The sequence below is a fragment of the Mustela putorius genome, unplaced genomic scaffold, assembly GCF_011764305.1.
Source record: "Mustela putorius furo isolate JIRA1106 unplaced genomic scaffold, ASM1176430v1.1 tig00000450_pilon_pilon_pilon, whole genome shotgun sequence".
NCBI classification, from domain to species: Eukaryota; Metazoa; Chordata; class Mammalia; order Carnivora; family Mustelidae; genus Mustela; species Mustela putorius.
In genome coordinates, this window is record NW_025421385.1 from 23,885,419 (window position 1) to 23,908,135 (window position 22,717).

The window sequence follows — 22,717 nt, forward strand, 5'->3', positions numbered from 1 at the left end:
TTTCACTTTAGTTTTGAACCTCCCTTTCTTTAAAGTGGAAATAATCTTCAGAGAGCTATTTTAAAAATTATAAATGAGTGCATTGTTGAAGGCATCTAGTGGAGTGTTTTATATAGAGTAGACAGTCAAAATATTTGTTACTAAGTTTAAAATATATTTGAAATACTGAAATACCAAATTGAATTTTATTGTTTACTGTGATTTTTTACTCTCGTCTTGTAGTATTGGATGATGAAGATAGCAACAACATCACAGTAGGATCCCTAGTTACAGTGTTGGTTAAGTTGACAAGGCAAACAATGGCAGTAAGTGATCTCTTTTTATTTTTATGCTTTAACAGTTATGTGTTAAAAAAAGTTACATGTTGAGAGGTGAAGGGGAAAGGAGGTACAGACTTCTGATTATTGAATAAGTAAGTCATGGGATTCAGAGTATAGCACAAGGGTATTATAATACCCTTGGTTACATAGTGTAACATACGGTTACATAGTGTACGGTTACACAGTGTAACATACGGAGTTCTTGAATCACTATGTTGTACTCCTGAAACTAATGTTTAACATTGTGTGTCAACTATACTTAAATTAAAAAAAGGGAAAAAAGTTTTGTGTTAAAGTTCTAATATGTATTTTCACATTAATTCATAGTTTTTCACATTAATTTTTACATACAAAAAACCCTTGAAAATAGATTAATTCTTCATGCGATGATTTGTTAATTCCCTATAAAACATTGTAATAATAAGGTAATGTGAGTATAGTATTTAAAGTACTGTATAAAGATTAATTATTGATTATTGTTGGAAATTTCTTTACCTATTCCTTCTTGGGTCGACTCTGAATTTACTCTTAATTTTTTAAATTGTATTGAAAATTTTTCTTTTTCTAATTATCTGAAAAAGTCATGCTGGCTGGGGAAAAAACTTCAAGTAATGCAGAAAAGTATAGGAAGAGATTAAAATTATCTAAAGTCCTGCCACTCAGATGATTGAACCTAATGCATGAGTACCTGTGGGGTTAAATGATGCTTTCCCTATCATGGATTCCTTCTCTCACCCACCTCCCTCAGGAAACCCCTTGTCAGTCTGAGAGGACCAGAATTGAGTCTTGTGTGTATCCTTTCATCTCTTTCTCTGAGCTCATATTTACTGCCTCGGCCTTTACACTTTATGTATATATATATATACCCTGGTACTTTTCTGATTTCCTTTCATTAAATTCAATCACATTGTATATGTTTCCTGTACATCTTGTTTTTCTTAGTTTCTGTTACATATTTATATTACCTCCCAAGTTAGAACTATAGTTGTAACTCATTTTTAATTGACTGTACTATTTTTAACTTTGCATATTCAACTAGTGGGAGATTTTAGCCTGTTCTACTCTGGAGCCTGTGCATATCTGCAGGAAACATACTCTGCCTTTAAACCCCATCTCTAAGACATCTGGTCGGAAAAGCATACTTGGTAGTAGGATATATCAAATCAAAGATGTTGATTTTATGGTAACAAGTGGTAAGGAAGCATTTGTGTTATGGACACTGGATGAGAAGTGGGAGAAGAGGAAACCTCAAAGCCAGTGGCTAGAATTGGACATAGAATCCAAATTTATATTACCTACATGCTTTGGAATTCCCAGTCTGAAAATGAGTAAAAATTGGTCTTGGGCTGTTGACACTTCTGGGGTGATTGGTAGGGAAAAAAAAACAATTGCCCTGTAGAAGGGAAAGAATCAAATATTTATCTTTAATTTCTTGTATGAACCGAACCTCAGAGTAATTAAGTATTAGAACCCAGCTAAGAAATGAAGCAGAAGATGGTAGAATTAGACTAGGGATTGGCACACTTTTTCTGTAGAGGTTCAATTAATAAATTTTTAGGTTTTATGGGCCACTTGGTTTCTGTAGCAACTACCGAATTCACAAATAGGCATGGTTGAGTTCTAGTAAAACTTTTATTTGAAAACCAGGCAATGGGCCATAGTTTGTAGACCCCTGAATTAGGCTAACAGTTTAAAGCCTAAGTTATCATTATTTCTATTTGTTAGCTTTAGTAAGTCCAGGACATTTATTAAACACAACCAACATCATTTATGATCTTCGAATATAGATTCTCACTGAAATGTTACTGGAATTTAAATCCTAAATTTATGCCTTTTATTCTGATCCTAAGTGGATTATATAGTGGATATGTTTTTAGATTATATGGGTTTTCTCAGTATTTCACCCTTTATGTATTTTATTTATATATGTAACTAATTTTAAAAAGATTTTTAAAATTTTGTTTTTCTTAAGTAAACTCTACCCCCAGTAAGGGGCTTGAACTCAGAACTCAGAGATCAAGAGTCTCACACTCTACCAACTGAGCCAGCCATGCGCACTTCCATAGTTATTTTAAACAATGAAATATTCTTGAATTTATAGTGAGTTTATGTATCTTAAGTCATTGCATTTGTAAATTCAAATAGAATGTACTTTTCAAAATGTATTCAAGACCGATGTGAGATATTTCCGAAGGTTAACTTTTGAAGTGTCATTTAGTAATTGCTGAATTTGCACACATCGTTTAGTAATTGCTAAAAATCTGATCTTCTCCCTACCCCCCCAGTTGTCACAAGTTAAAAAACTTATTGGTCATCTATTTTGAAAGATTACTTTATCTGAAAGATAAATATAGGTTGATAAACTTCATATTTTTCTTCCCTAGGAAGTATTTGAAAAGGAGCAGTCTATTTGTGCTGCAGAGGAACAGCCAGCAGAAGATGGGGTAAAGCTTGATTTTTCTTATTTTTCTTTCCTGGTGAAGGAAGTCTTTTGTTAGGTTCTCTGATTGATTTTTATTGTTATGGGAGAGTAATTCAGTTTGTGAAAGCATTTAGTTTAGCCATTTTTATCTAAAACTTACTCTGACTCCCAAATGAAACTATCGCTGTAACTTCTGAGTGTGTACGTGTGTTGTGATTTATAGCAGGGTGATACCAATAAGAACAGGACAAAAGGAGGATGGCAACAGAAGAGCAAAGGACCCAAGAAAACTGCTAAATCAAAAAAAAAGAAACCATTAAAAAAAAAACCTACACCTGTGTCCTTACCACAGTTGAAGCAACAGAAACAAAAACAGGCAAATGGAGTTGTTGGGAGTGTAAGTTTATTATTGTTATCATCATTGTCTTTGAGTTATACACTAAAATGCTCAAATTCTGTGTGTTTAGCTCCTCAAATTTTACATATGTATGTACCTGTGATACCCAGGTTAAGACAGAAAACCTTAGCACCCTAGAAAGCTCACGTGTGTCCCTTCTCAGTCAGTGACCTCCCATCTACCTCCATGCCTTCCAGTTCTGGCTGTTATTACCATAGATTACTTTTGCTTATTCTTAAACTTCATTTAAGTAGAAATCTGTTCGTCTTGCTTTCATTCAGCATTATGTCCGTGACACTCATGTGTGTTTTATGTAGAAGCTGTCCATTCTTTGTGTGTATGTGATACTCCATCTTCTGAATATACTGGTTTTTCTTTTCTTTTTTAAGATTTTATTTATTTGACAGAGATCACAAGTAGGCAGAGAGACAGGCAGAGAGAGGGGGAAAGCAGGCTCCCTGCTCAGCAGAGAGCCCAATGCGGGGCTTGATCCCAGAACCCTGGGATCATGACCTGAGCTGAAGGCAGAGGCTTTAACCCACTGAGCCACCCAGGCACCCCTACACTAGTTTTTCTATCTGTTCTGTAGGTAGTGGACATTTGGGTTGTTTCTAGATTTTGCCTGTTATTGGGTAAAAATGCTGTGCTTCATGTACATGTTGTTTTGTGGACATTTCATTGTCTTGGGTATGTACCTAGCGGTGGAATAGCTGGGTCATAAAGTAAGTCAGTGGTAACACACTGAAAGAGCCTGTTTTTCAAAGTTGTGCTATTCTATATTCCTACCAGCAAAACATGAGTTCAGTTGTTCCATATCCTCACTAGTGCTTGGTTTTATCATTCTTTTTTATTATAACCACTACAGTGGGATCTGTAGTGGTATCTCTGTGTGTGGTTTTTATTTACCTGATAACTAATGATATTGAGCATCTTTTCATACACTTAACCAGTCATTTGAATATCCTCTATCTGTTGGGTTGTCTTATGGATTTACAGGATTCCTTTATATATTCTGGATATGAGTCCCTTTTTACCCTCTTAATGGAAACTTTTGATGGTACTTAATTTTAAGAAAGTCTTTCATTGACTTTATGGTTAGTGCTTTTGAGTCCTGTTGACATTTCTGCCTATCAACGATTTTAATATTTTATTTATTTATTTGAGAGAGAGAGAGGGTGAGCACAAGCAGAGAGAGTGGGAGAGGGAGAAGCCATCAAGCTCCCTGCTGAGCAGGGAGCCCAGTATATGGGGCTCTATCCTACAACCCTCAGGTCATGACCTGACCCAAGGCAGATGCTTAATCGACTGAGCCACCGAGGTGCCCCACAGTATTGAGTCTTTTTATTCATAATCATGCTTTATCTTTATTAACTTGGATCTTCCTTAATTTTTTCTCAGCAGTGTTTTGTAATTCCCAGTGACAGAGGTATGACACTTCTTTCATAAGATTTACACTTTTGTATTTGATACTTTCTGGTGCTGTTGCAAAAAACATTAAAAGAAACCCATTCTTCAGTGTTTATTGCTGATGCATAAAGTTACAGTTGTCTTCTAAATATTGACCTTGTATCAAGGAGTCTTGAACTGACAATATGGGTGTACCCTGTTTTATTGTGCGTCAGTTTCTTGCACTTGGCAGATACTGCATTTTTTACATATTGAAGGTTCATGGCAACCCTGTGTTGAGCAAATCTGTCAGCATCATTTTTCCAGCAACATTTGCTCACTTTGTGTTTCTGTCACATTTTGGTAATTCCCTCAATAATTTCAAACTTTGTATTATTGTATTTGCTATGGTGATCTGTAATCAGAGACCACAGCTCACTGAAAGCTCATATGATGGTTAGCATTTTTTTAGCAGTAAAGTATTTTTTAATTATTTTTTTTAGATAGAATACTGTTTGCATACTTAACATACTATAGTATAGTGTGAATATAACTTTTATACGTAGTAGGAAACAAAAAAAGTCATTTTGACTTTATTGCGATAATCTCTCTACCGCAATGGTCTGGAACCGAACCTGGAATATATCCAGGGTATGCTTGTGATTCTGACCATTAGTAGGTACTTTTAGATTTTCTGTGTACACAGTCATGCCGTCTGGGAATAAAGACAGTTTTTCTTTTTTCTTTTTACTTTTTTCTTTACTTTTTACTTTTTTCTTTAATCTTTTTGCTTTTTCTTCCTTTCTTACTGTATTGGCTAAAACTTTCAGTGTAATGTTGGTTAGGCGTAAGGACGGTGGTCACCCTTGTCTTCTTGTTTATCTCCAGGAGAAAGGAAACAAAGTACTAAGCGTGATGTTGGCTGCAGGGTTTTTGTAGATATTCTTTATCAGGTTTGCTGAGAATTTTTATCTTGAGCAATACTGAATTTTATTAAATGCCATCTCTCCATTCATTGAAGTGATGGTGCGATTTTTCTCCTTTCTGTAATATAGTGAATTATGTTAAAAACATTTAGAAATTTTAAACTGTCCTTGCATTCCTGGAACAAATACAACGTATCATCCTTTTTCATATTTATCTAGATTTCATTATATTTGTTTAGGATTCCTACATTTATTTTATTTTTTTCCTACATCTATTTTTATGAGAGAATATTGTTTTCCTTTCTTGTAAATACCCTTGCCAGGTTTTGTATCAGGTTTATACTTACCTCATTAAACAAGTTAGGAAATATTCTTTCTTTCTCTTTTTCCTGGAAGAGTCTGTTTAAGATTGCGTTTGTTTCATATTTGGAAGAATATCTAGAGAAGCCATCTGGGCTTAGAGTTTTTAAAAAGGGATTTTAGTTTTTTTTTTTTTTTTAAATATTTTATTTATTTATTTGACAGAGATCACAAGTAGGCAGAGAGGCAGGCAGAGAGAGAGGAAGGGAAGCAGGCTCCCTGCTGAGCAGAGAGCCCGATGCAGGGCTTGATCCCAGAACCCTGAGATCATGACCTGAGCCGAAGGCAGCGGCTTAACCCACTGAACCACCCAGGCGCCCAGGGATTTTAGTTTTAGAGTACACTTCTTTTTCTTCTTATTCTTTTTTTAAAGATTTTATTCATCTACTTGACAGAGAGAGACACAGGGAGAGAGGGAACACAAGCAGGAGTAGCAGAGGGAGAGGGAGAAGCAGGCTTCCCGCCAAGCAGGGAACCCAGTATGGGGCTTGATCTTAGGACCCTGGGATCATGACCTGAGCTGAAGGCAGACACTTAATGACCGAGCCACCCTGGCACCCCTAGAGTCCATTTCTTTAACAAATTCTACTTTTTTTCCTTATATCAATTTTAGTAAATTATACTTCCCAAGGAATTTGTCCATTTCTTCTAAGTTATCAAGTTTATTGACAGAGTAATTGATAACGTCCTCTCTTTGTAATTTCTTTTGGATCTGTAGTAATGTCTCTTTTATTCCTATTATTATATACTCTTTTCCTTTGATCAGTCTTGCCTAATAAGTCTTCTCTCAGTTTTATTAATCTTTTCAAAGAACCAACTTTTGGTTTTGTTTAGATTTCCCTTTGCATATCTGCCTTCTCTTAAATTGATTTCAGGTCTGTTTTATTTACTTTGAGTTTTTTTGTATTTAATTTGCTGTTCTTTTTTCTTCTTGAAATGGATTAGTAAATATTTTGTTTGGGATATTGGCTTTCCTTACTACATTATGCTGTATAAGCTATAGAAGATAATAAATTCTCAAAGCAGTACTTTTCTATGAGCTTTCCAGTTCCCCATTTCAAATAAAATACATTGTATAAGTGGGGTGCCTGGGTGGCTCAGTTGGTTTGGTATCTGACTCTTGTTTCTGCTCAGATCGTGATCTCAGGGTCATGAGATGGAGCCCTGTATCCTTAGGCTCCGTGCTCAACAGGGAGTCTGCTTGAGATTCTCTTTACCTTTGCCCCTCCCCCTTGCTTGTGCCACATGTGCGTGCTCACTCTCTGAAATGAATAAATAAATATTTAATTAAAAAATATATGTATTATATGTTTTATATATTTGATGAGCCATGTTGCCATTGTGGTAGTAGTGTACTTTATGCTTTAAAGATAAAATATTTTTTATTTTACGAACATGAAAAATAAGTAAAATAACTAACAATAGACAAATAGGCCAAATGTTAAAGTCTTTAGTCTGATTACCACATATTTATAAGTACGTGTGTCTATAATTCTTTAAAATTCTGTATGAATAGTGAAATTAGAATCTTGAACTCATTTAATTATAATGACATTAAGTTAGCTTCAGGGACTCACAATTCGCTGAGATATTCAGAACTTCTGTGGTTGCTTTTTTCTTTCAGGAAGCTGCAGTAAAGGAAGACGAAGAAGAAGTTTCTGACAAAGGCAGTGATTCTGAAGAAGAAGAAACCAATAGAGAATCCCAAAGTGAAAAAGATGATGGTAGTGACAGAGACTCTGATAGAGAGCAAGATGAAAAACAGAACAAAGATGATGAAGCAGTAAGACTTATAGGTTTAAATAATTAGAATTATATACCTCTGATAGTTATGTTTTTTGTTTTTCATTTGTGTACTTGTTTGTATGTTTGTCTTAAACAATACCAGTATATTTTATTATAATCTCTTATTTTGCAAGCATGTGTTCATGGGATGGTGGCCAGAATTATAAAGAAGAATAGTTTCTAACAAGGATTGGCTTTCTTAATTTTCTTAAATCTTAAATTGCTGTTAGTATAGGATGCAGATCTGAGGGGAAGTCAGTTTTGTGTCTTACAGTAATTTTCACCATTGGAGCTGAGTCTGCAAATCAGTTAGGAAAGGTGGGTTATGGTCTAAGCAGTTACTTAGAAGAGTCTTTCAAAAGTTCCAGGTAGTGTTTAAAAGTAAAGAAACATTATTGTGGACTCTAATGTCAAGAGGTTGGTTAAGGGGAAGACTAACATTTACAGAATGCCACCTTGTTTCAAGAGGTATATAAGACATTAAGGAAAGGAGGAGTCTCTGAGGGACTTATTAAGATTGTGAGGATAGAGAGAATAGAAAAAAAAAAAAGAAACTCATGGTGTGGCATTAAGTTGCACCTGGTTTTTAGATGGGCTGTAGAAAAGAGGGTTTGGTGGACAAATAATGGGTCCTTAGAGACTTACTGCAGATTATCTATAAACTGATCAACCATTCCTTTGTTTGTGTTCTGTTGTTGTCTGACTGGGCTAAAAGTTACCTTTGTGGATTAGGAGAGAAAAGGGGATTCCCTGACTAGCCTGGGAGGCACAGGTAGAGGCGAAAAAGAGGATAAAAAAGTAAAGGGCAAAGGATAAAAGTATAAGGAATTGCAGGCATGCCTTGGAGATATTACAGGCTTAGTTCCAGACCACCACAATGGCACCAACATTGCAGTAAAGAAAATCAAATGAATTTTTTGGTTTCCTATTGGATATAAAAGTTATGTTTATACTATTTTGTAGTGTAGTCTAACACATGCCTTAACAACATACATGCTTTAATTAAAGCATTCTTTATTGTTAAAAAATGCTAACCATCATCTGAGCTTTCAGCAAGTTGTAAACTTTTTGCTGGTGGAAACTCTTGCCTAAGTGTTGATAGCTGCTAACTCTTCAGTGGTGCTTGCTGAAGGTTGGGGTGACTGGGGCAGTTTTTTGTTGTTGTTGTTTTAAGATTTTATTTATTTATTTGACAGACAGAGATCATAAGTAGGCAGAGAGGCAGGCAGAGAGAGAGAGAGGAGGAAGCAGGCTCCCTGCTGAGCAGAGAGTCTGATGTGGGGCTCGATCCCAGGACCCTGAGCCGAAGGCAGAGGCTTAAACCCACTGAACCACCCAGGCGCCCCTGAGGCAGTTTTTTAAATAAGATGACAATAAAGTTTGCTGCGTTGACTATTCCTTTTAAAAATGATTTCTCTGTAGCATGACATGCTGTTGGATAGCATTTTACCCACAGTAGAACTTCCAGAATTGGAGTCTGACCTCTCAGATCCTGATGCTGCTTTATCAGCTAAGTTTCTATCATATTCTGAATCTTTTGTTGGCATTGCAGCAGTCTTGACAGCGTCTTCACCAGGAGTAGATTCCATCTCAGGAAGCCACTGTCTTTGCTCAGCCATCAGAAGCAGCTCCTCATGAGAGTAGCCTTTTCTCATGAGATGGCAGCAGTTCAGGCCCAGCTGCAGGCACCACTTCTAATTCTTTACCTCTTGCTGTTTCTACCACATCTGTAGTTACTTCTCCCACTGGAGTCTTGAACCCCTCCAGGTCATCCGTGAGGGTTGGAGTCAGCTTCTTCCAAACTCCTGTGAGGACTGATATTTTGACCTTTTCCCATGAGTCATAAATGTTTTTGATGGCATGTAAAAGGCTGAATGAGAAGATTTTCATTATACTTTGCCCAGATCCACCAGAGGAGTCACTCACTGTGTGTGGCAGCTATCACCTTAAAAAAAGTATTTCTAAACTAGTAAGACCTGAAAGTGGTAGTTATTCTATGATCCATTTGCTGCAGAATGGGTGTTGTGTTAGCAGGCATGAACACAGCATTAATCTTACCGTGTGTCTCCATCAGAGCTCTTGGATGACCAGATGCATTGTCAATGAGCAGTAATACTTTGAAATTTTTAGTAGTTGATCTCAACAGTGGGCTTAAAATATTCAGTAAACCATGTTGTAGACAAATGTGCTGTCCTTCAGGCTAGGTTGTTCCATTTAGAGAGCACTTGCAGAGGAGATTCTGCATATTTCTTAAGGGCCCTAGGATTTTCAGGAAGGTCGGTGAGTAGTGGCCTTCACTGAACATCACCGGCTGCATTAGCTCCTAACAGGAGAGTCAGCCTGTCTTTTGAAGCCAGGCATTGACTTCTCTCTAGCTCTGAAAGTCCTAGATGGGATCTTCTTCCCATGTAAGGCTGTTCTTCAGTATTGAAAGTCCTGTAGTGTAGCCACCTTGGATTCTCCGAGCAGGATCCTGTGCAGAGCTTGCTGCAGCTTCTGCACCCACGCTCGCTGCCTCGCCTTGCCCTTTCCTGTTACGGAGACGCCTTCTTTCCTTAAACCTCATGAACCAACATTTGCTAGCTGCAAATTTTTCTTCTGCAGCTTCCTCACCTCTCTTAGTCTTGATAGACTCGAAGGGACAGGTCCTTGCTTTAGATTAAGATTTGGCTTAAAAGAAATACTGTGGCTAGTTTGATCTGTCCAGACCCCTAAAACTTTCTCCATACGTGCACTAAGGTTGTTTCTCTTTCTTACCTCTCGTGTCTTCCCTGGAGAGGCACTTTTAATTCCCTTCAAGAATTTTCCCTGTGCATTCACAACTTGGCTAACTGCTTGGCACAAGAGGCTTAGCTTTCAGCCTATCTCGGCTTTCAACTTGCCTTCTTCACTTCACGAAGCTTAATCATTTCTAGCTTTTGATTTAAAGTGAGAGACTCTCAGCTCTTCCTTTCACTTGAACACTCAGAGGCTATTGTAGGGTTATTAATGGGCCTAATTTCAATATTGTTGTGTCTCAGGGAGGCCCAAGGAGAAGGGGGAGAGATGGGGGACAACCCACTGTTGTTGCAGTCAGAACACACGCATTTATTGACCAAGTTTGCCATCTTATGTAAACATGGTTCGTGTTGTCTCAGACAGTAACTGTAGTACATCAGAGATCAGTGATCACAGATTACCATAGCAAATATAATAAACAGGCTTAAAATACTGCAAGAATTACCAAAATGTAACATAGAAACTCAAAGTGAGCAAATGAATGTTGTTGGAGAAATGGTAGCAATAGACTTGCTCAACACAGGGTTGCCACAAAACTTCACCTTGTGAAAACCACAGTATCTGCAAAGCACGCAATGTGCAGAGTACAGTTAAGTGAGGTATGTGGTGGGGAGTTTGCCGTTGGGAATGGTGGGGGAGAAAGGGATGACGTGTTAGCAGTTGCTGGCCCTTGACTGTTTTTGTACTTTGGGAATTAAATTGATTGCCAAGAAATTAAAGCCCATCAAGGGAATTATTTCTCCAGGCGTGCTTTGAGAAACAGTTGACATACTCCTTTCTGAGTATAGTATTAGGATTAGAGGTGACAGACTAGTTTCTTTAGATACCAAAAAATACATTCATTCAGTTGTCAACTAATTATACAAACAGTTATTCATTATCTGTCACACGGCAAGCACTGTGTTTGATGAGAGAGGAATGCAAGCCAAATGTAAAACAGTTTCTGCCCTTGACTGATAGGAGGCTAGTGCGGAAGGCAGACATGTAAGTAAACATTAGGGTACAAAAGAGATTATGCACAGTTTGTGCAAGGTACAGTGATAGCACAAAGGAAGGAATGATCGACTCAGTTGAGGGAAATTTCTGGTATTCAGGAGCTCCTGGTTTAGGTTTTAGCAGCTCCTGAAGAAATAATAGTAGGAATTTGCCAGGTTAGAGAAAGAGAAAACAAAAATCCAAACATGGTTTAGGAGGAGTGAAACAGCTTGGTGAGAAGTCAAGGTAGTTTGAAGTGACAAGAATAGAAAGTGCAAAATAAATAATAATAATGATGATGATAATTAAAAAAAAAAGAATAGAAAGTGCAAAGAGACAGGCAGTGACAGGAGACTGAAGAGATTGGCCCAGGTCAGATCATGACTGTGTAGTTCATGCTAAAGGGCTTAGATTTGACTTGTGAAATGATACGGTGTAACAGTTTTGAGCAGGGAAATGATCAGGTCTGTGGGACTGAACTCCATGGTAGGTAGCATTCATTGTCAGGAATAATAGCTGGAAGAAGGATGGAAACTCTTAGTGAGAATAATTGAAAACAATCTTGATTTCAAGTGTTTGATTTTTACTTTACTAGGAGTGGCAAGAATTACAACAAAGTATACAGCGAAAGGAGAGAGCTCTGCTGGAGACCAAATCAAAGATAACGCATCCTGTTTATAGTCTTTACTTTCCTGAGGTGAGTTATTCATGTTTTCCTTACTCCATTTACTTTCTCTTCAGGTATTTTTCAGTTGTTTGCTATCCCTCTGTGGTGTATACTGGCTCACATGTGCTAAAGATGATCCGTTCTTGATAGGCCACATTTTGAAGGATGCCTTTCAGTGCGAATCAGATTTAGTGAACGTGTTGTTTAATGGGGGGATTGTTAACTCTGTAAGTACTTCTGCGGTTTCCTGGGCTTCTGTCTTTTCTGTGCCTGGATGACTGGAGGTTGTGCTGATGATTTCTCTTCAGCAGTTCAGGCAGTCTTTCCGACAAGTGTGTATTTTTTCCTCATCGTAGGACTACATGGGTTTTGTGAATCCCTCACGCCTATCAAGTTTTGGGTAGGAAGAAAAAAGTTCTTAAATATTTTTCTCATGGGTATTCTCTGATGGTCCTATACTGGCCACCTGGAGCCATTATAGTTGCTCTGGCCCTCGTAATTGCCCCAGTCCGTGGGAATAGCCAATGGCTGTGGGACCAGCTAAGTTTGGTAAGAGTTGAAAGTGGCTGAGCCCCAACTTAGGACAGATTGATCAGTGCTCTTTGTTCTCTTGTCCTTATTTGGTTTGTGCTTTTGGCCTGCTCAACTGTGGATGTTGAGTTTTTTGTCTTTCCAGTGAATTTGGGAATTCCCTGAGGTTTTGCTTTTGCCACGGTTCTGTCTATGGCCAGAGGTCAAGAACTGGTTGTCTCTTAGTTCAGGGAAGCTGTTCCACAGACTGCTTCACAGCTTTGCCATAGAACCTTCTGCTCAGCACTCATGTTTGGCAGGTGATTTCATGTATAAATCTGCTTTCTGCTTTAGAATGTCAATCCAGAGTTGCTGGGGGCTGCCGAAGGCAAAATTCCCAAGTAATTTGGCTTTCCTAATAATAAATGAATGGCTCTGCACAGACTGTTGTTTTGACTTGGAAAGAAGTCAGCCCAGGATTCCACATTAACGCGCTTGCTGATCTTCTGGCGTGTCCTGAGCTTTAGCCCATCTGTTAAAGGCATTTTGCCCATTGCAGTAGTAGCCTGCCAACCCCAAGGCTCCCGAAGTCAAGCGAGTGAATTCCACTCATTGATTGGCTTTAAAAGTGCCACGGGATGTTATAAGCTGCATAATTTGTACCCTTATAACAGTTAGTTCATTTTAGACTGTGCTTAGTTAATAAGCAAAACGTTCATTCACTGCCTTAGAACATTTAGCCTTGAAAATGCCTTTTTCTAATTTAAGCTACAACTGCACTGTAAACATCTTAAAGTACCATTTATCAGATAAAATTTATTTAGGATTTTCCTAACATCTACCTGTCTACCTTCCATGTACCTACCAGACTGTCCTAACAGCCTCACTACCCACTTAAATTGCTTTAAGTTTTATGATTATAATTGACTTACATGTTACTGAAACTCATTCAATGGCGAGGAATCTCACCCAGCAGAAAAACTGTTTCATCGAAGGTGCAAATAACTCATGCTACAACGTATTTTCCACTTTTGCTATGTGCATCAAAGAGTCTGTGCACAAGTACAATGTCATGGATTGATATTCACTTAATAAATATTCTTGAATGAATCTCATTTTAATCAAGTAACCTGGGAGATCAGAGGGAAAGGCATGCTCTTAGTGAAGAGGTAAAGAAGAATTGCTCATTCTTGAGTGCTGCTTATATTACATATACGTTCTGGTAATGAGATTTCAGGCAGTGAAATGTCAGAACTAAAATGATTGCGGTGTCTACCTCATTTCATTACTAATCATGATTATCATTTTCTTAGAAGATTTTTTAATTTAATTGACAGAGCGGGCTTGTGCATACAAGCTGCGGGAGGGGCAGAGAACCAGGCTCCAGGCTGAGCAGGGAGCCCACGAAAGGATGATGTGGGGCTCCATCCCAGGACCCTGGGATCATGACCTGAGCCAAAGGCAGATGCTTAAGGACTGAGCTGCCCAGGCGCCCCCATGAAGTTGCCCCCATGATTATTATTTATCATGATCGGTGTTCTAGACATTCTAACATTGCTTGTATTATCTCAGTTCATCCACATAACACGTCCCGAGTTAGGCACTCATCATTTAACAGAGAAGAAAAGTGACATTCAGCGAAGTGAAATAGTCCAGGTCTGTGTGGCTTTGAAACAGGCATTGGCTAAACAACAGCCTGCAGACAAGTCAGCCTCCCTGCCTGTTTTATGAATGATGTTTTATTGGAGCCCAGTCACACTCATTGTGTTCGTGTTACTGTGGCCGAGTTGAGTACTTGTGACTCAGACTCTGGCCTGCTTTGAGTCCATGTGTGTGCAACTTTGTGTTGCACTTTGTGCAACACATGGAGACAAACACACATATATACACATATATCTATTGTGGTAGTCCCCCTCGGGTTAAGCAGAAGTTAAACATGTACTTCTGACTTACTTATTCTGCTTATTAATGTTGTTGTAGTGCTTTGAAGTTTACAAGAGCTTTTAGTTGACCTTAGTGTAGCATTTTTAGAAAGGTAATCAAATTTTAATGTCTTGTGGATAAAGTAAAATAGAAAGTGCGAGTGATTTTGGCTTAAAAAGACATTTTCCCTATGATACTGTTTTCAGTAAAGAGTTATTTTTTTTTTAACTTTATTTTGGATAGTTGAAAATTTAGAACTATCTAGTGTTGTTTTGGTTGAGTGTTTACAATAGAATAGAGTTTGTTTATTCTTTAGCTCCAAAACATTTTCTTTAAGCCATTTTAGAAAGCTGTCTTCCCTGACCAATTCTTAAGCAGCAGATACCAAGAGATGACTAAACAGTTACCCATGTGTCCCGTGTAGCAGTACTCACTGAGCACATTAAAGCTTGGTGCTTCCAGACTGTGTGGACTTCTGTGGCAATTTCTTTACTGACCTCTTTTTCTATTCCTAATCTTTTATGAGGTTCTACTAAAGATGCTGTACTTATTAAAATCATGTGCAGTGAAGAGTATAGATAGACTTTTAAATCTGAGATGCTCTATTATGAGGGATGTATTTTAATGATTTCTGATTTGGTTGCCCAAGTCCCTTCCACTCCTACTTTCTGGCTTTTGCTTCTTACTAGGTAAGATTACCAAAATTATTTGCTAGATGATATTGTAGTGTGGTTTATAATGCTTTATTTTTAGGCTGTCTTGTGTCATTTAAGGCTAGTATAGGGCTTAATACAGAGGGCCATCATTAGGGCTTTTTAAGGGGCCATTTGAAACCCCGAAATTACATGCAGAATTCTTTTGGACAGCAGATCTACAAATGGTTAAGAATGATTATTCATTCAGTAAATATTAAATATTTATTTTGTACCAGGCACTGTATCTCTGCTGGAAATACTGCAGTGATAAAACCAGAACAATATGTCTAAGAGGAGACGAGGCAGAACAGTTATTTCTCTAGTTCTTTCTGATAACATAAACTTTTTTTTTCTTTGCAGGAAAAACAAGAATGGTGGTGGCTTTATATTGCAGATAGGAAGGAACAGACGTTAATATCTATGCCATATCATGTGTGTACACTAAAAGATACAGAAGAGGTAATTATCCAACAACATTATTTCAGTTTTTACAAACATGGCATCTCAACATCATGCTTCTTCATAAAGTCTTTCTTAGAAGTCAGCTTATCATATTTGGCTTATTGTATTTTATTTGTTAAGGCACATTTTATAACTGTTCTCTAGTGTCTTTTGGGAGTAGCCGATTAGAAATTTATACAGTGTTGTTAAAGGTAGGCAACTTGATCAGTGTTCAAAACTCGTTTTTAACTTATTTTTGGGAGTTTTCACTGTTAGTGTCTGAGAATATACGCCTTTTGTTCTCCTGTTCAGAACTTAATTGTATTTTACAAAAACTTATGATTTTTATCCTCATTGGATTAGTGCTAAGATAAATATCTTTGGTCTTAAAAACAAATTTAAGAACTGGTAATTAGATTTTTAGAATGGAATTTTTGATTATGTGGCTTTATTCATTGTTAATATCATCACTACTGTCTCATTGTGATGAGTATGTTTTATCTGTTTATCTTGTTTTTCTTGATTGTTTCATGCTGCTTCTCTAGAAAGAGCAAGGTTTTTTAGAATTTCAAGATAGTTCTGTGATACTGATTTTTAATCCAAAAATATTTTTCCCCTTTTATAACCAAGTAGTAAATGTATGAAGTAGTTTGTTGTTTGTTTATTTGACACTTAGAGTTAGTGTTAATGTAAAGGATATTTCTTGGATATAGCAGTTTTATTACTATTTTTAAAATTTAAGTTTCACCTATTTTTGAGCAGATAATAAATTCACCTAGTTAATATTTCATAAGATACACAAAAGTGCATCCATTGAAACATCCCTCTCAGTCACCCATTTTCCTTCCTGGAGGCCAATGATGTTAAACAAAATTTTTGTGTATTCTTCATATAATACTGTATATAAATTACAAGGGAATACACATATGTATTTTCTCCAATATTGCATACAAAATAGCATACACCTTACCTTTTTCTCTCTGATCTTTTATTTTAAAAAGTTTCAAACCTGTAGAAATGTTGCAAGCATACTATTGTGAACTCCCATATCCTTCATCTATACTGATCAGTTAACATTTTGCCTTATATTTAAGATAGTTTAGTATCTTCCTCTTCATGTGTGCCTGTAGACATCATGACATTGTAACCCTAAATACTTAAACATGTATCTCCTAAAAACAAAGGCCATCTCCTATATAAAGCCCAATAAAATTACTATATTCAGGATATTTAACATTAATATGGTATTTATCTAATGTGCAGTCCATATTCAGATTTCCTTAATTATTTCACTAATTTCTGTTATAGTTTTTGTTTTGTTTTCAAAATTCAGGATCCATTCAAGGATTATGCATTGCATTTCGTTGTCAGTCTTCTTTATTCTAAAACTCTTGGTGTTTTGTTTTTAAATTTTTCATGCCATCACAATTTTTGAGGAGTCCAGGCAAAATATTTTGTAGAATATCCATCAGTTTAACTTGTCTCATTGGTTACTCATGACTATATTCATCTTAAATATTTTTGGCAAAAATGCTACATAAGTGATATAACCTTATGGGGCACATTATATCATTTTGCCCCACACTGGTAATACAATGGTTAGACATTTAATTAAGGCTTTTCTCTACTATAAAAGGTATTTTTTTCCTCTAATCTTTCAGGTGATACTTGGGCACTATGTTAATATTCTCTACTAGTCTCTTATCTGCTCATTTTAATACACATTGATGATTCTTGCCTTAATCACTTTTTACTATGCTACTTATACTCAGTGTAAGTATAAATTTTGTATCTCAGGAGTGAAACTGAATGTCTTCCAGTGTATTTGAATTGTACTTATTTTTATGTCTGTTTTTGACCATTGTTCATTTTTGTTGCATTATTGCTCTTTAATTGGTTTGGGGAATTGTTTTAAGTGTTACATCCCTTTGTGATAGTTGTTGCAAATACCTCTCCATAGTTTGTTTTACTATTGCAGTTGTCTTTACCAAGCAAAAGTACAAACATTATTTATTTGGGTTTTTTTTGGTAGTGTGATTTAGTAATTTTTTCTTTTACGATTTCTGGGTTTTGTGGTATATTTAGAAAGTCAAATTGTGAGATTAATGTTAAAAAATAATATTCCCATGAATTTTTAGTTCATTTTTCCTAGTTGGTTTTTTTAATATATAACCTTGCCTACAAAATCTGGATTTTGGAGATTGGAGACAGATCACCAGAACATCCAAATGCCATCTTAATAATTTATTCTTCCTTTGTATGAGTGGAAACGAAATTTTTTCCTTAAGTTTTTATTTTAATCACCTGGTGCTCATCACAAGTGCACTTCTTAATCCCCATCACCTTTTCACCCATTCCCTGCCCACCTCCTCTCTGATAACCATTGCTTCTCTGTAGTGAGAGTCTGTTTCCTGGTTTGTCTTTCTCTCTTTTTTACTCCCTTTGCTCATTTATTTTGCTTCTTAAATTTCACATATGAGTGAAGTCTTATGGTGTTATCTCTCTCTCTGACTTATTTCACTTAGCATTCTACACTCTAGCTCTATCCATGTCATTGCAAATGGCAAGATTTCATTCTTTTTTTGTGGCTGAGTAATAGTGCATTGTATGTATGTGTATACCCCATCTTAATCCATTCATCAGTTGATGGGTGTTTGGTCTGCTTCCATAATTTGGCTATCGTAAATGCTGCTGTAAATACAGGGGTGCATGTATCTCCTTGAGTTAGTGGGTTTTGTTTTATTTTGGTTTTTTGTTTGTTTTTTTAAGATTTATTTATTTTACAGAGAGAGAGAGATAGTGTGAGCAAGGGGAGGGGCATTGGGAGAGGGAGAGAGAATCCCAGGCAGACTCTTTGCTGATCACAGAGCCCAACATGGGGCTTGTTCCATGACCCTGAGACCATGACCTGAGCTGAAAATAAGTCAGATGCTCAACTGACTAGCCACCCAGGTGCCCCTGAATTAGTGTTTTTGTACTTTTTGGGTAAATACCCAGTAATATGATTGCTAGATTGTAGGGTGCTTATGTTTTTAACTTTTGAAGAACCTCAGTGGTGTTTTTCACAGTGGCTGCACCCGTTTGTAGCCCACCAACAGTGCAAGAGCGTTCTGCTTTCTTCATATCCTTGACAATACCAGTTGTTTCTTATGTTTTTGATTTTAGCCATTCTCACAGGTGTGAAGTGATATCTCATTGTAGTTTTGACCAGTGTGTCCCGATAATTCATGTTGAGCATCTGTTCATATGTCTGTTGGCCATCTGTATGGCTTTTTTGAAGCAATGTTCATTACTGCATCACGGTCGACACATCCAGCTACATCCGTTCAGCCATCTCTCACCAAAATGACTAGGAGGAGGAATGCCCAACAGAAGAAAAATTCAGAGGCTGGGCCTTCTGTAACAGAGCTAATGGCTATCGACATAGACAATATGTCAAAAAGGGAATTTAGGCTAACAATTATCCAGGCAATAGCTAGGTTGGAGAAAGCCATGGATGACAAAATGGAATTGATTAGGGCAGAACTTAAAGCCGCCAGGGATGATGTTCACAATGTTCTCAATGAGTTCCAATCTAATCTAAATTCTCTAAAAGCTAGGGTAACTGAGACAGAAGATAGAATTAGTGATATGGAGGACAAACAGATAGAGAGAAAGGATCAGGAGGAAGCCTGGAGCAAACAGCTTAGAAGCCACGAAAACAGAATTAGGGAAATAAATGACGCCATGAAACGTTCCAGTGTCAGAATTATTGGAATCCCTGAAGGGGAGGAGAAAGAAAGAAGTCTAGAAGATATAGTGGAACAAATTCTCCATGAAAATTTTCCCAATCTCGCAAATGGAACCAGTGTTCATGTACTAGAGGCAGAACGGTCTCCCCCCAAGATTATAGAATCTTGAAAGTCCTCGAGACACCTGATAGTAAAAATGAGGAATCATAATTGTAGACAGGCTCTCTTGAAGGCAGCAAGGACAAAGAAGCTCCTTACGTACAGAGGAAAACCCATCTGAATAACGTCAGACCTGTCCACAGAAACCTGTGCAAGCCAGAAAGGGCTGGCAAGATATATTCAGGGCACTAAATGAGAAGAACATGCAGCCAAGAATACTTTATCCAGCAAGACTGACATTCAAAATGGATGGAGAGATAAAGAGTTTCCAAGACCGGCAAGGCTTAAAAGAGTATGCGACCGCCAAGTCGGCACTGCAGGAAATATTAAGGGGGGTTCTATAAAAGAGAAAAAATCCTAAGAATATCATTGAACAGAAATATGGAGACAATCTACAGAAAGAAAGACTTCAAAGGTAACACAATGTCAATAAAAACATATCTATCAATAATTACTCTCAATGTGAATGGCCTAAATGCGCCCATAAAACGACACAGGGTAGCAGATTGGATAAAATGACAGGACCCATCCATATGTTGTCTAGGAGACCCATTTTGAACCCAAGGATACACCCAGACTGAAAGTGAAGGGATGGAGAAGCATCTTTCATGCTAGTGGGCCTCAAAAGAAGGCCAGGGTAGCGATTCTCATATCAGATAAATTAGATTTTAAACTAAAAAGACTGTAGTCAAAGATACAGAAGGACACTACATAATTCTTAAAGGGACTACCCACCAAGAAGAACTAACAATTGTAAATATCTATGCCCCCATTATGGGAGCAGCCAATTACATAAGAAAACTATTAATCAAGATAAAGAGTCATATTGATATGAATACATTAATAGTAGGAGATCTTAACACCCCTCTCTCAGTAATAGATCATCGAAGCAGAAAATCAATAAAGAAACAAGAGCATTGAATGACATATTGGACCAGATGGACCTCATAGATAGATACAGAACATTGACCCCTAAAGCAACAGAATACTCATTCCTCTCAAGTGCACATGGAACCTTCTCTTTTGTCCATTTTAATTGGAATACTTGTTTTTTGTGTATTGAGTTTTATAAGTTCTTTATATATTTGGATACTAGTCCTCCCCTCCCTTTTTTTAATATTTACTTATTTGAGAGAAGAGGGAGAGAGAGCAGGAGGAGGAGCAGAGGGAGAAGGGAGAGAAGCAGACTGCTGACTGAGTGAGGAGCCTGACACAGAGCTCCGTCCCATGACCCTGAGATCATGACCTGAGCCAAAATCAAGAGTTGGACACTTAATCAGTTGAACCATCCAGGTGCCCCACTGGTTACTAACTCTTTATCAGCTAAATCATTTGCAACTATTTTCTCCCATTCCGTAGGTTTTTGTTGATTATTTACTATACAGAAGCTTTTTATGTGATGATGTCCCAATAGTTTATTTTTGCTTTTGTTTTCCTTGACTCAGGAGACCTATCTAGAAAAGAGTTGCGATGGCCGATGTCAAAGAAGATACTGCCTGTCTTCTCTTCTAGGATTCTTGTGGTTTCAAGTGTCACATTTAGGTCTTTAATCCATTTGAATTTATTTTTATATGTAGGGTAAGAAAGTGGTCCAGGTTCATGGCCACGTTGCTGTCCAAAACCATTTGTTGAAGAGACTTTTTCCCACTAGATACTCTTTCCTGCTTAGTTGAAGATGAATTGACCATATAATTGTGGGTTTAGAGATTTTCTGTTCTGTTCCATTGATCTTTGTGTCTGTTTTTGTGCCAGTACCATACTGTTTTGATCATTTCAGCTTTGTAATATAACTTGAACTCTGGAATTGTGATGCCTCCAGCTTTGCTTTTCTTTTTCAGTATTACTTTGGCTATTCGGGGTCTTTGTGGTTCCATATAAATTTTAGGATTATTTGTTCTGGTTCTGGAAAAATGCTGTTGGTATTTTGGTAGGGATTGCATTGAATGTGTAGATTGCTTTAGGTAGTATAGACATTGTAACAATATTTGTTCTTCCAGTCCAGGAGCCTAGAATGTCTTTCCATTTCTTTGTGTCTTCAATTTCTTTCATCAGTGTTTTATAGTTTTCAGAGTATAGGAATAAACATCCTTGGTTAGATTTATTCCTGGGTATTCTACTGCTTTTGATACAATTGTAAATGGGATTGATTCCTTAATTTCTCTTTCTGCTGCTTCATTTTTGGTGTATAGAAATGCAGCAGATATCTATACATTGGTTTTTTATCAGTTCTAGAAGTTTTTTGATGGAGTCTTTTGGGTTTTCTGTGTATAGTATGATGTCATCGGCATATACTGAAAGATTTCTTTCTTTCTTACCAATTTGGATGCCTTTTATTTCTTTCTGTTGTCTGATTGCTGTAGCTAGGACTTCTGGTACTATGTTGAATAAAAGTGATGAGAGTAGACATCCTTGTCTTCTTCACATTAGGAGCAAGGCTCTCAGTTTTACTCCATTGAGGGTGGTGCTAGCATTGGGGTTTTGCATATATGGCTGGCCTTTATTATGTTGAGGTATGTTCTGCATACCTACTTTATTGAGGGTGTTTTTGGTTTTGTGTTGTTTTGTTTTTAAGTAGGCTCCCCACCCAGCACAGAGCCCAATGCAGGGCTTGAACTCATGACCCTGAACTGAGATCAAGAGTCAGACATTTAACTGACTGAGCCACTCGGGTGCCCCTTGTTGAGGGTTTTTATCATGAATGGATGTTTTACTTTGTCAGATGCTATTTCTGTGTTTATTGGAATGATCCTATGGCTTTTATCCTTTCTCTTATTAATGTGATGTATCACATTGGCTTGAGAATATTGAACCAACCTTGCAACCCAAGGAAAAAATCCCACTTCTTCATGGTGAATGATTTTTTAGTGTATTGTTGGATTCATTTTGCTAGTATTTTATTGAGGGTTTTTGCTTGTTTTCATTAGAAGTATTGGCCTGTGGTTCTCTTTTTTTTGTGTTATTTTCATTTGGTTTTGGTAGGAGGGTAATGCTGTCCTAGAATGAATTTGGAAGTTTCCCGTCCTTTTCTGTTTTTTGGAATTGTTTGAGAATAGGTAGTAACTCTTCTTTATGTTTAGTAGAGATCTGGTCCTGGACTTGTTTTTTGATTACTGATTCAATTTCTTTGCTGGTTGTCATTCTGTTCAAGTTTTCATATTTCTTCCTGTTTTAGTTTTGGTGGGCTGTATGGCTCTAGGAATTCATCCATTTTTTCTAGGTTGTCCAATTTGTTGGTATATAGT

The 22,717-nt window shown here is 37.1% G+C and overlaps 1 protein-coding gene across 2 annotated transcripts in view; it reads left to right on the forward strand.

Moving 5' to 3' along the window:
- Nucleotides 1–22,717, forward strand: part of SEC63 (SEC63 homolog, protein translocation regulator) — a 71,662-nt gene that overhangs the window by 44,105 nt on the left and 4,840 nt on the right. For both annotated transcript variants that reach the window (XM_045080236.1, XM_004753453.3), the window contains 6 exons: nucleotides 223–305; nucleotides 2,705–2,764; nucleotides 2,966–3,139; nucleotides 7,436–7,594; nucleotides 11,945–12,046; nucleotides 15,505–15,603. In XM_045080236.1, coding sequence (XP_044936171.1) covers nucleotides 223–305; nucleotides 2,705–2,764; nucleotides 2,966–3,139; nucleotides 7,436–7,594; nucleotides 11,945–12,046; nucleotides 15,505–15,603 — 677 coding nt within the window. The remainder of the gene's footprint in view (nucleotides 1–222; nucleotides 306–2,704; nucleotides 2,765–2,965; nucleotides 3,140–7,435; nucleotides 7,595–11,944; nucleotides 12,047–15,504; nucleotides 15,604–22,717) is intronic.